Source organism: Maylandia zebra, linkage group LG7 (genome assembly GCF_041146795.1).
Source record: "Maylandia zebra isolate NMK-2024a linkage group LG7, Mzebra_GT3a, whole genome shotgun sequence".
NCBI lineage: Eukaryota > Metazoa > Chordata > Actinopteri > Cichliformes > Cichlidae > Maylandia > Maylandia zebra.
Window position 1 is genome coordinate 33,865,473 of NC_135173.1, and position 12,989 is coordinate 33,878,461.

Consider the following 12,989-nt stretch of genomic DNA (forward strand, 5'->3'; position numbering starts at 1 on the left):
TGTTCAACATATAAAGGTGCACACAATGTTTTGGCTGATGCACTATCGAGGGCTGTGTCTCGGTACTATTCTTTTCAATTTTTTGGTAAAATGTTAACTTCTTTCTGCTTCCATATGCCTCTATAGGAAGAAATGGGGCTGAGATGAAGGAAGTTCAAAAGTTTAAACCAGCTTTGTAGATGGCTAGCTAAACCATATTTTTATTGGTGGGAGTGTGATGGCCTTGTAGCACTGCTATTGTCACCTTTGTGTTTTGGGTTAGATTGTTAAAGTATCCAGCTGCACCTGTAAGGTGGGAGTGACGGGAGTATATCATCTGTCACACACACTCTCTCTGGGAGGCTGTTGCCAACATGTTTTTGTTACATGCCTCTTTTTACAACATATTGCACAAACCTTTACAAGCATCCATGCTGGGCATTTCATACATACACATACATACTTACCATTACTCATTACCTCTATAGTTACATGCATTTATTCAATGCAATCATTTTTTGAAAAGGATATTATTTAAGGAGGGAAATGTCCTCAGTTTCACCTTCATGAAATCTTTTGGTGGTTATTTACATTTGTATTCATATATTTGTCTTTAAAATTTTACACAAGTAAACGGGAAAGTCACTTTTTATTCCTGCTTTAAAACATTTTAACGTAGAGCTTAATTAAAAATCCTTTAGCTTTGTTATTTTGGAATATTGTACAAAGATTTTTGGATAAAATACATGAACCGATTTGAGAAATAAGAAGAGATTCATGCATGATCGCTTTTAAGTGCGAATAATAACAAGATTGAAGGTTAATCTTGAATAAGCAATAAGTTATGGTCCATGAGTCTTTAATCTGTTTCTTTCACACACTTTCACTCAGATCAGATGTTTCAGTTCAGACGGACACTGATCTTTGTAACACAGAGAAATAAGCTTCCTGCTTTCCAAACAAACACTCCCACTCGGTCCACATGTTTCCTGTTCCTATAGTTAGATCTACAAGTTTACAGATGGGTGTGACCAGCATGGTGTGCACGTAAACCCCATTCAGTGCATGTGAACAGAAGGAATGAGAGTCAGTTTTGTTTCTTTGTATGACAAAAGTGAAACTATTTCACAATCATAGTCTCTGACCGGTGAAATGGCGCAGGGAGGAACCCACTGAAACCAGGACAAACTCTGCTGTTCGATCTGTTTGGATCTCCCGAAGGATCCGGTGAATATTCCCTGTGGACACAGCTACTGTATGAACTGTATTCAAATCCACTGGCATAAAGAGGATCAGAAGGAAACCCACAGCTGTCCTCAGTGGAGACAGACCTTTGCACCGAGATCTGCTCTAGGGAAAAACACCATGTTGGGAGAGTCAGTGGAGGACCTGAAGAAGACTTCAGTCAGCGCTTCTTCTGAACTTGAAGATGTGAGCTGTGATTTCTGCACTGACACAAAGCTGAAAGCTGTCAAGTCCTGTGTGCAGTGTCGGGTCTCTTACTGTGAGCAGCACCTCCAGCCTCACTATGAATCCCCTGCCTTTGAAAAACACAAGCTGGTGGACCCCTCCCAGAAGCTTGATGACCATGTCTGCTCTCATCACAGTGAAGCTATGAAGATTTTCTGCCGCACTGATCAGCAGTGTATCTGTTGTCTGTGCTCCAAGGTTGAACATAAAGGCCACGACACAGTCCCAGCTTCAACAGAAAGGAAAGAGAAACAGAGAGAGCTCGAGGTGAGTCAGCAAAACATCCAGCAGAGAATTAAAGAAAAGGAGAAAGACGTGAAGGTGCTTCAGCAGGAGGTGGAGGCGATCAATCAGTCTGCTGATAAAGCTGTGAGAGACAATGAGAAGGTCTTCGAGGATCTTGTTTCACTCATCAAAAAAAGAAGCTCCAATCTGAAGCAGCAGATCAGATCTAAGCAGAAAAATGAGTTGAACAGAGTCGGGGAGCTACAGGAGAAGCTGCAGCAGGAGCTCGCTGAACTGAAGAGGAAAGGGACAGAGCTGGAACAGCTGTCATGCACACAAGATCACATCCACTTCCTACACAGTTACCCTCTTCTGTCGTCTCTAAGTGAATCCACAAACTCACCCAGTATCAATATTCACTCACCGTGTTACTTTGATGAAGTAACAGCAGCTGTATCAGAGGTCAGAAAGAAACTCGAGAATACTATTAAACTTGAGTGGACCAAGATCTCACTTAAAGTGACCAGTGCGGATTTTTTACTCCTACCGGAGCCAGAACCCAAGACCAGAGCTGACTTCTTGCAGTATTCACGTCAAATCACACTGGATCTAAACACTGCACACCCACAGCTGATATTATCTGAAGGCAACAGAGTAGCTAGATTGACGATAAAAAAACAGCTGTATCCTGATCATCCAGACAGATTCACTCAAAGACAGCAGGTTCTGAGCAGAGAGAGCCTGACTGGACGTTGCTACTGGGAGGTGGAGATGGGACCAGCTAGTGCTACAGTTGCAGTCACATACAAGGACATTAGCAGAACAGGAGATGAAAGTGAATTTGGATGCAATGACAGATCTTGGGCTTTAGAAAATTCTGTTGAATTTATTCACAACAGCATGAGCAACACCATCTCGGGTCCTCGGTCTGCTAGAATTGGAGTGTACCTGGATCACAGTGCAGGTGTTCTGTCTTTCTACTGGATCTCTAACACCATGACTCTCCTCCACAGAGTCCAGACCACATTCAGTCAGCCGCTCTATGCTGGACTCAGTGTTTATGGTTGTGGTAATTCTCTGAAATTGTGTGAACTCAAATAGATGGGCAGGAGAAAGAGTAACTGTGTCACTCTGTGTAGTGTTATTTTACGATGCACCTACTGTAATCAGTCGTTTCTTATTGTAGATTTTACCAGGATAGAATAAAAGCTTTACACCATAATACTGTCAGCAGCTGGTTGCCATTCAAATGTTATTTGAACATGTCTTAGTGTTGACATAATTTATCACAGCTATTGTCCACATATATAGCTGCAGAACCAGTCAAAGGTTGAATACAGTCATAGTGGGGAACACTATTTAATTTTCTTTTTCAGTTATTTTCCATGTTTTATACCAGGAGTATAAAAATGACCCCATTACTAAAGAACAACATGTGGAGCTTTTTATGCCATACTGTGCAGAAAAGTATCCCTACTACCAAATATGCTACGTTTGGGATAAATCAAAAGTCCACTAAGAGGAAAATTAAACCACAAATGAACCTTTATGAGTGATCAAGATGATTAGAAATTTCCCTTTAAACTATCTCTCTACCACCACTGATGTTCTGTTAGGAAATTTACTTGTTTAGAACAAGTTTGCAGAAGCTTGTTTTATGTATTATTATTATAATTAAACTTGACCAAACCAATGATTGGTACTGTATCTGTTAGGGTGTTGGGGTTTACTTAATATCTGTGAATCAGGGTTTTGTTTCCTCATTTGTAAACTAATATTTGTTTGTGTTCATGCTTACCCTTCTCTCCAGTGTTTCTTTTTCTGCTTTTGCTTTTGCTTTGCTGATTTGTGTTTCTTTTCTCCGTTCTAATTATTTCATATTTCATAAACCTTGCCTGTGGATTTCTGATTTGTATACTCGGGACAATTTCCCTCTATTATTATTGTCTGCCTGGCTCTTATTGATTGATTTGCACTGGTGTTTTTCCTAGTTAGCTTATAACTTTTGGGCCTTTTTATCTTTTTAGTAATTCACATCATCTGAGTGCTGGAAATACTTATTCTTTTTGTTCTTTTCATCCTTTTCTTCCACATTGGGTTCTCATTTTGCAAAAACATGGGGTACACCTGTACTAAAACATTAAGACTGAGTAAATTAGGTTTGCTCAATTTAATGTAACTTTAGGTTTTAAAGTTATTTGTTTGTGAAAATACTGCTGATGTAAATAATATACAGTGCACAGTTATTGTTGCTGTGGGAAACCTGACTAGGGATTTGGTTTTCTTTAACATAAATAAAATTTGTACTATTTGAATGCATATAATCTTTTTTTTCTGTTTGTGTTCCTGTTGATGTTCATTAAAGTGTTTCGAGAGGGTAAAAGCTGTGAATTAAAAACAGCAGGAGAGCAAATGTGCATCGGTAAGGCCTGATTAACTTTGAAGGTGATTTAAGTAGTTAAAGGCATTAAATATGTACATTAAATGAATAAACATCCAACATGACACAGACGTGGAGGATTCCTCGACAATTAGATGTTTTATCAGGTTCGTCCAGAGAGAAGAAAGTATCTTAATGCTGAAATAAAGGACGTGATTGACAATGGGACTGCAGAGCCATCTAGTTCTAGCTCAGTGTTTGCTTTCAGATAATATAATAATATAACTTATACTTTTAAAGGCCACTTTGAAGAAGATATAACATTTAAAAGATGAAGTAAAATGTTAATATTTTGAAAATGAATGGATGCATAAATGAATGAATTAATTGTGTTGGTGAACAAAATCGCGGATAGCAAATTTTAAGTGAAAATAATGAATTGTGAGGTACAAGTGTACCTCACCCACACAATAACTGCTAGTTCTATAAGTTTGGAAGTGGCATCTGTTCAGTCATAAGACTAATCTTTAATCCTCTTTAACTCATGATACAATGAAATTGGTGCAGTTCAGTCACAGATAAGCTAAGTTGCTAAGCTTATTGTGCTCTTACTCTCAAACACACACTCTTGACAAACTTTGACCTTTGTTTGATGAGGAAGGAATTAGCCCCTCCCCCCTCATTCCTGTTATATAGAAAAGTCAGTCCCATTCATTTCAGGTGTTTTCTGTTCCTGCCCTGATCACAGATCTGCAAGTTTAAAGATGAGTGTAACCGGCATGCTGTGCTCTGACATGCCAGTCAGTGCGTGTTAGAAGCTGAAATGAAATAACTGCAGCTCAGCCCTGTTTTTCTGGTAAGATGAAAGTGAAACTATTTCACAATCGCATTCTCAGAGGTGAAATGACGCAGCGAGGAGCCCAGATAAACCAGGACAAACTCTGCTGTTCGATCTGTTTGGATCTCCTGAAGGATCCGGTAACTATTCCCTGTGGACACAACTACTGTATGAACTGTATTCAAAACCACTGGGATGAAGAGGATCGGAAGAACATCCACAGCTGTCCTCAGTGCAGACAGACATTTGCACCGAGGCCTGCTCTGGGGAAAAACACCATGTTGGCAGAATTAGTGGAGGACCTGAAGAAGACTGGACAAACTGCTCCTGCTACTCACTGCTATGCTGGACCTGAAGATGTGAGCTGTGATGTCTGCACTGAGAGAAAGCTGAAAGCTGTCAAGTCCTGTCTGCAGTGTCTGGTCTCTTACTGTGAGCAGCACCTCCAGCCTCACTATGAATCCCCCGCCTTTAGGAAACACAAGCTGGTGGACCCCTCCCAGAAGCTTCAGGACAATATCTGCTCTCATCACAATGAAGCTATGAAGATTTTCTGTCGCACTGATCAGCAGTGTATCTGTTATCTGTGCTCCATGGATGAACATAAAGGCCACGACGCAGTCCCAGCTTCAACAGAAAGGAAAGAGAAACAGAGAGAGCTCGAGGTGAGTCAGCAAAACATCCAGCAGAGAATTAAAGAAAAGGAGAAAGACGTGAAGGTGCTTCAGCAGGAGGTGGAGGCGATCAATCAGTCTGCTGATAAAGCTGTGAGAGACAATGAGAAGGTCTTCGAGGATCTTGTTTCACTCATCAAAAAAAGAAGCTCCAATCTGAAGCAGCAGATCAGATCTAAGCAGAAAAATGAGTTGAACAGAGTCGGGGAGCTACAGGAGAAGCTGCAGCAGGAGCTCGCTGAACTGAAGAGGAAAGGGACAGAGCTGGAACAGCTGTCATGCACACAAGATCACATCCACTTCCTACACAGTTACCCTCTTCTGTCGTCTCTAAGTGAATCCACAAACTCGCCCAGTATCAATATTCACTCACCGTGTTACTTTGATGAAGTAACAGCAGCTGTATCAGAGGTCAGAAAGAAACTCGAGAATACTATTAAACTTGAGTGGACCAAGATCTCACTTCAAGTGACCAGTGCGGATTTTTTACTCCTACCGGAGCCAGAACCCAAGACCAGAGCTGACTTCTTGCAGTATTCACGTCAAATCACACTGGATCTAAACACTGCACACCCACAGCTGATATTATCTGAAGGCAACAGAGTAGCTAGATTGACGATAAAAAAACAGCTGTATCCTGATCATCCAGACAGATTCACTCAAAGACAGCAGGTTCTGAGCAGAGAGAGCCTGACTGGACGTTGCTACTGGGAGGTGGAGATGGGACCAGCTAGTGCTACAGTTGCAGTCACATACAAGGACATTAGCAGAACAGGAGATGAAAGTGAATTTGGATGCAATGACAGATCTTGGGCTTTAGAAAATTCTGTTGAATTTATTCACAACAGCATGAGCAACACCATCTCGGGTCCTCGGTCTGCTAGAATTGGAGTGTACCTGGATCACAGTGCAGGTGTTCTGTCTTTCTACTGGATCTCTAACACCATGACTCTCCTCCACAGAGTCCAGACCACATTCAGTCAGCCGCTCTATGCTGGACTCAGTGTTTATGGTTGTGGTAATTCTCTGAAATTGTGTGAACTCAAATAGATGGGCAGGAGAAAGAGTAACTGTGTCACTCTGTGTAGTGTTATTTTACGATGCACCTACTGTAATCAGTCGTTTCTTATTGTAGATTTTACCAGGATAGAATAAAAGCTTTACACCATAATACTGTCAGCAGCTGGTTGCCATTCAAATGTTATTTGAACATGTCTTAGTGTTGACATAATTTATCACAGCTATTGTCCACATATATAGCTGCAGAACCAGTCAAAGGTTGAATACAGTCATAGTGGGGAACACTATTTAATTTTCTTTTTCAGTTATTTTCCATGTTTTATACCAGGAGTATAAAAATGACCCCATTACTAAAGAACAACATGTGGAGCTTTTTATGCCATACTGTGCAGAAAAGTATCCCTACTACCAAATATGCTACGTTTGGGATAAATCAAAAGTCCACTAAGAGGAAAATTAAACCACAAATGAACCTTTATGAGTGATCAAGATGATTAGAAATTTCCCTTTAAACTATCTCTCTACCACCACTGATGTTCTGTTAGGAAATTTACTTGTTTAGAACAAGTTTGCAGAAGCTTGTTTTATGTATTATTATTATAATTAAACTTGACCAAACCAATGATTGGTACTGTATCTGTTAGGGTGTTGGGGTTTACTTAATATCTGTGAATCAGGGTTTTGTTTCCTCATTTGTAAACTAATATTTGTTTGTGTTCATGCTTACCCTTCTCTCCAGTGTTTCTTTTTCTGCTTTTGCTTTTGCTTTGCTGATTTGTGTTTCTTTTCTCCGTTCTAATTATTTCATATTTCATAAACCTTGCCTGTGGATTTCTGATTTGTATACTCGGGACAATTTCCCTCTATTATTATTGTCTGCCTGGCTCTTATTGATTGATTTGCACTGGTGTTTTTCCTAGTTAGCTTATAACTTTTGGGCCTTTTTATCTTTTTAGTAATTCACATCATCTGAGTGCTGGAAATACTTATTCTTTTTGTTCTTTTCAGCCTTTTCTTCCACATTGGGTTCTCATTTTGCAAAAACATGGGGTACACCTGTACTAAAACATTAAGACTGAGTAAATTAGGTTTGCTCAATTTAATGTAACTTTAGGTTTTAAAGTTATTTGTTTGTGAAAATACTGCTGATGTAAATAATATACAGTGCACAGTTATTGTTGCTGTGGGAAACCTGACTAGGGATTTGGTTTTCTTTAACATAAATAAAATTTGTACTATTTGAATGCATATAATCTTTTTTTTCTGTTTGTGTTCCTGTTGATGTTCATTAAAGTGTTTCGAGAGGGTAAAAGCTGTGAATTAAAAACAGCAGGAGAGCAAATGTGCATCGGTAAGGCCTGATTAACTTTGAAGGTGATTTAAGTAGTTAAAGGCATTAAATATGTACATTAAATGAATAAACATCCAACATGACACAGACGTGGAGGATTCCTCGACAATTAGATGTTTTATCAGGTTCGTCCAGAGAGAAGAAAGTATCTTAATGCTGAAATAAAGGACGTGATTGACAATGGGACTGCAGAGCCATCTAGTTCTAGCTCAGTGTTTGCTTTCAGATAATATAATAATATAACTTACACTTTTAAAGGCCACTTTGAAGAAGATATAACATTTAAAAGATGAAGTAAAATGTTAATATTTTGAAAATGAATGGATGCATAAATGAATGAATTAATTGTGTTGGTGAACAAAATCGCGGATAGCAAATTTTAAGTGAAAATAATGAATTGTGAGGTACAAGTGTACCTCACCCACACAATAACTGCTAGTTCTATAAGTTTGGAAGTGGCATCTGTTCAGTCATAAGACTAATCTTTAATCCTCTTTAACTCATGATACAATGAAATTGGTGCAGTTCAGTCACAGATAAGCTAAGTTGCTAAGCTTATTGTGCTCTTACTCTCAAACACACACTCTTGACAAACTTTGACCTTTGTTTGATGAGGAAGGAATTAGCCCCTCCCCCCTCATTCCTGTTATATAGAAAAGTCAGTCCCATTCATTTCAGGTGTTTTCTGTTCCTGCCCTGATCACAGATCTGCAAGTTTAAAGATGAGTGTAACCGGCATGCTGTGCTCTGACATGCCAGTCAGTGCGTGTTAGAAGCTGAAATGAAATAACTGCAGCTCAGCCCTGTTTTTCTGGTAAGATGAAAGTGAAACTATTTCACAATCGCATTCTCAGAGGTGAAATGACGCAGCGAGGAGCCCAGATAAACCAGGACAAACTCTGCTGTTCGATCTGTTTGGATCTCCTGAAGGATCCGGTAACTATTCCCTGTGGACACAACTACTGTATGAACTGTATTCAAAACCACTGGGATGAAGAGGATCGGAAGAACATCCACAGCTGTCCTCAGTGCAGACAGACATTTGCACCGAGGCCTGCTCTGGGGAAAAACACCATGTTGGCAGAATTAGTGGAGGACCTGAAGAAGACTGGACAAACTGCTCCTGCTACTCACCGCTATGCTGGACCTGAAGATGTGAGCTGTGATGTCTGCACTGAGAGAAAGCTGAAAGCTGTCAAGTCCTGTCTGCAGTGTCTGGTCTCTTACTGTGAGCAGCACCTCCAGCCTCACTATGAATCCCCCGCCTTTAGGAAACACAAGCTGGTGGACCCCTCCCAGAAGCTTCAGGACAATATCTGCTCTCATCACAATGAAGCTATGAAGATTTTCTGTCGCACTGATCAGCAGTGTATCTGTTATCTGTGCTCCATGGATGAACATAAAGGCCACGACACAGTTTCAGCTGCAAAAGAAATGAGTGAGAAGCAGAGAGAGCTCGAGGTGTGTCAGGAGAAAATCCAGCAGAGAATTAAGGACCAAGATAAACACATGTGGGTTCTTCAGCAGAAAATGAAGGCCATCAGTCAATCTGCAGATAAAGCTGTAAGGGACAGTGAGATAATCTTCACAGAGCTTATCTGCCTCCTAGAAAAAATAAGGTCTGATTTAAAGCAGCAGATCAGATCTAAGCAAAAAAAGGAGGTGAGTCGACTTACAGAGATTCAAGAAAAGTTGAAGCAGGAGACTGTTGATCTACAACAGAAGAAATCTGAGTTGGAACAACTCTGTCACATGCAGGATTACATCACCTTTCTACAAAAGTATCCCTCACAGCCAAGCTTGACTTTCAGTGAGAAGCCACCCAGCATCAGTATTCACCCTCTGTGTAACTTTGATGATGTGACAGCTTCTCTGTCAGAAATCAGGGAAAAGACGCAGGACATACTCAAAGGACAATGGACCAAGCTATCAGCAACAGTGAGTGACTGTGATCAGTCACCGTCACAAAGAGAACACACAACTAGAGAGGAATTCTTAAACTATTCACAACATATCACACTGGTTCCAAACACAGAAAGTGAGATTTTAATATCTGCTAGCAAGAAAAAAGCACTACAAAAACATAGTACACAAACAAAATTTTTTTTAATAACCTGCTGATGTTAGCACAATTAGGATCTCCTGAAAGAAAAAAAATGTCTCATTTTTTTTCTTTCAGGAGATCCTAATTGTGCTGGCCAGTGTTACTGGGAGGTGACGTGGTCTAGGACTGTTGCAGTAGCAGTCACAAACACAAACAGACTACCAGTTTATGGATTTGGGAATGATGACACATCTTGGGCGCTATATAGTATAAGAGATAAATTTGAATTTAGACATGACAATATCAGGACTCACATCTCCACGTGTCAGTCCTCCACTATTGGAGTGTATCTGGACCACAGTGCAGGTACTCTGTCCTTCTACAGTGTTTCTGACGACATGACTCTCCTCCACAGAGTGCAGGCAACATTCACTCAGCCGCTCTATGCAGGATTTTTTGTTGGTTATGGATCTGTAGTTGAGCTCAAGTAGACCGCAGTCATTAGATGAGATTGTAAAGATTAGTTTCTTATTTTGGACTAATTAAGTTTTTGTTAAACACACTCACTTATGTCATCTTGAAGTTTATAAATTGGATGTAAACTGTAAAATATGATAACATAGAAACGTGATTTTCTAGTGCTAGCCCCCCTGCTCCACAGCTCTCCGTCTCTAATTAAAAATATTACACTGATTAAAGTTTACTGTCAAGAATGGGAAAGGGCATTTGTATACAGCTTGGTTGGATTCAATTGAAATGACACTTCTAATCACTTTTATATTTCCTTTATTTAAGTTCCAAATATGATGGTGCCCTAAAATAAAAAGAGCTCTGAAAATTTCTGGTCAAACTGAAATGTAAACACAGGAATAACAAACTCCCTAAATATGTGAATTTCATCCATCAGTCCATTCAGAGCTGCAAGTCTGTCACAGGGCAAGCAGTAGGGTACATCACCATCACCAATCACATGTATGACTGAGTTTTCATTTTAAATAACATTCTAACTAATTCTAACTATTGGAAGATAGAAAGGTCTTTGTCATAGCCATCATGGAAGACACTGTCACCGATATCTGCAGTTATAAGAGAGATATGCGTTTTTGGTATCTTACATTATTTTGTTCATATTTCATTGATTTGTACATATATTTCTTTTGACAAAGCAGTGTTTAAGGTTTATAAATGCATGTTTGTGTCTTGACCTGAGTGCAACCACTGAAATAAGCAGCAGCCTGCGTTTAAATAGAGCAGTACTGTTTGCACCCTCTTGATGTCACTGCATGACTGCATTTGTCTCTCTCAGCTTTGCTTTCATTATAATTCTCACTTCAGTGAAGAATCAGCGCCACCAGTGAGAACAGCCAGCATTATTAATATTTTCACATATATTACTGCATCTTTTTGTGATTGAGAGGTTTAAAGATTTTTTAGTAGTAGTTTAACTTTGCAAGCTTTGACATGTTTGGTATATGTTTAACTACGACAATAACGTTATTAAATTATTCTTTCACAACATTTTCCAGTCACAATCACTTCTCCATTAGAGGTTCAACCTTCAAATATATATATTTTTTGTTGTTTATTGTTTTTTGTTTTTTTTTATCTTAATTGAAATGAGAATTGCAATAGTGACAAACATAAAAACTGATGTTTTCTGGGGACACAAACTATTTATAAGACTTACAAAACTTCAATGCTGTACTGCTGCATAGACGTTTTCTGATTGTTTTCTTCATTTATTTATTCTGCTAATGTCTTTCAAACTAGAGTTGACTTTACTAATTTTATTTATCTACCTGTTAATATTATTACCATTGTTGTTGTTGTTGTTGTTGTTGTTGTTGTTACAGGATTCTTGCCTCCTTTTCATTCCAGTCTATGGTAAAAAAACAAAAACACTTTTTTTAATGGTTCTGTTTCTGTTCATTATATGTTTTATATATCATTATATTGTCTCCTTTATCTTTTATCTATGACACATATTCCAAAATGTTTTAATGTATACGCTTTTATTTTCAGCAATTTTTAAGCAAAACTGCAATTATCTGTGTTCCTTTGGGTTTTAAGTACATGCCTGATGTTTTCGGCTGCAGTACACTGTAAGACATGATTGACTGCAAAACTTTAGTATGTTGTGATTAGAAAACTTAAATTAAAATAAAAATAACTACCTTAAAATTAAAGCTTGTAATGTCAAAAAAATATGCATACTGAATATTTCCAGAGTCATAAATACAGCTCACCTCAGGAAGGCGCCAGTGACTAAAAAAACAAAACAAAAACTAAAAATTGTAGGGGAAGTAGACTGACAAATTTATGATAGCAGATATGCTATGCTTGTATCATCAGTACAGTCAACTGACTGGCCTGAAACCTACATTTATTCAAGGGAAAAATAAGTGAAATACATAACAAAATGTGTAACTGATTTTACAGCAAGGAATACAGAAAATGTTTTGCTGTAGACACACTGTGGAATGAGGTTAATCGTGACTGTAATGCTGCATTATGTGCATATTCTTTTATTACCACGATATGATAAATGCAGACTATAAAGTGCATTAAAAGCACTATTACAGCTGTATGCCTGGTATATATTTTCAAAGAAACAATCTGTTCAACCAACCTTTAAAATAAAGTTTTTAAAAAGAGCAACCGCAACATTAAAGCTTTGCTTTGGCCTTCAAAGGTATCAAATAAGTTGAGAGAACAATCCTGTATGAATGACCAGGCTGCATCAGACTTTTAAAAGTTGAAATTTGATTCAATTCATCTCTACAACCAATCAAATTACCGCTGTAACTACGTCAACAGCATGTTAAATCATCTTTTTTTGGCCGCTATCTCTCAGTCTCTCTGTCAAATCTGCATCAGTTCCACATCAGAGGCCTCCAGGCGGACGCAGATAATGCTCTCCATATTTACAGTGGCAGGAGGATTGGGAGGTTTTTGACTAGATCCCATTTGTGTGAACCTATTAGTGCAGAGCGCTCTGAGCTCCCTCT

General features: G+C 38.8%; 2 protein-coding genes and 1 pseudogene across 2 annotated transcripts; all 3 read left to right on the top strand.

The window, feature by feature from the left end:
• The first annotated feature begins 1,047 nt into the window (after positions 1-1,047).
• LOC101473940 (tripartite motif-containing protein 16-like) lies at positions 1,048-3,987 on the top strand (annotated as a pseudogene).
• Positions 3,988-4,951: 964 nt separating this feature from the next.
• On the top strand, positions 4,952-7,839 carry LOC112431171 (tripartite motif-containing protein 16-like). The gene has a single exon (XM_076886272.1). It carries the CDS (start codon positions 4,958-4,960, stop codon positions 6,614-6,616), a length of 1,659 nt encoding a protein of 552 aa, XP_076742387.1. The 5' UTR covers positions 4,952-4,957; the 3' UTR covers positions 6,617-7,839.
• Positions 7,840-8,792: 953 nt separating this feature from the next.
• LOC101478799 (E3 ubiquitin/ISG15 ligase TRIM25) lies at positions 8,793-12,175 on the top strand. Its single transcript, XM_012920494.3, has one exon. It carries the CDS (start codon positions 8,799-8,801, stop codon positions 10,056-10,058), a length of 1,260 nt encoding a protein of 419 aa, XP_012775948.3. The 5' UTR covers positions 8,793-8,798; the 3' UTR covers positions 10,059-12,175.
• Positions 12,176-12,989: the final 814 nt, after the last annotated feature.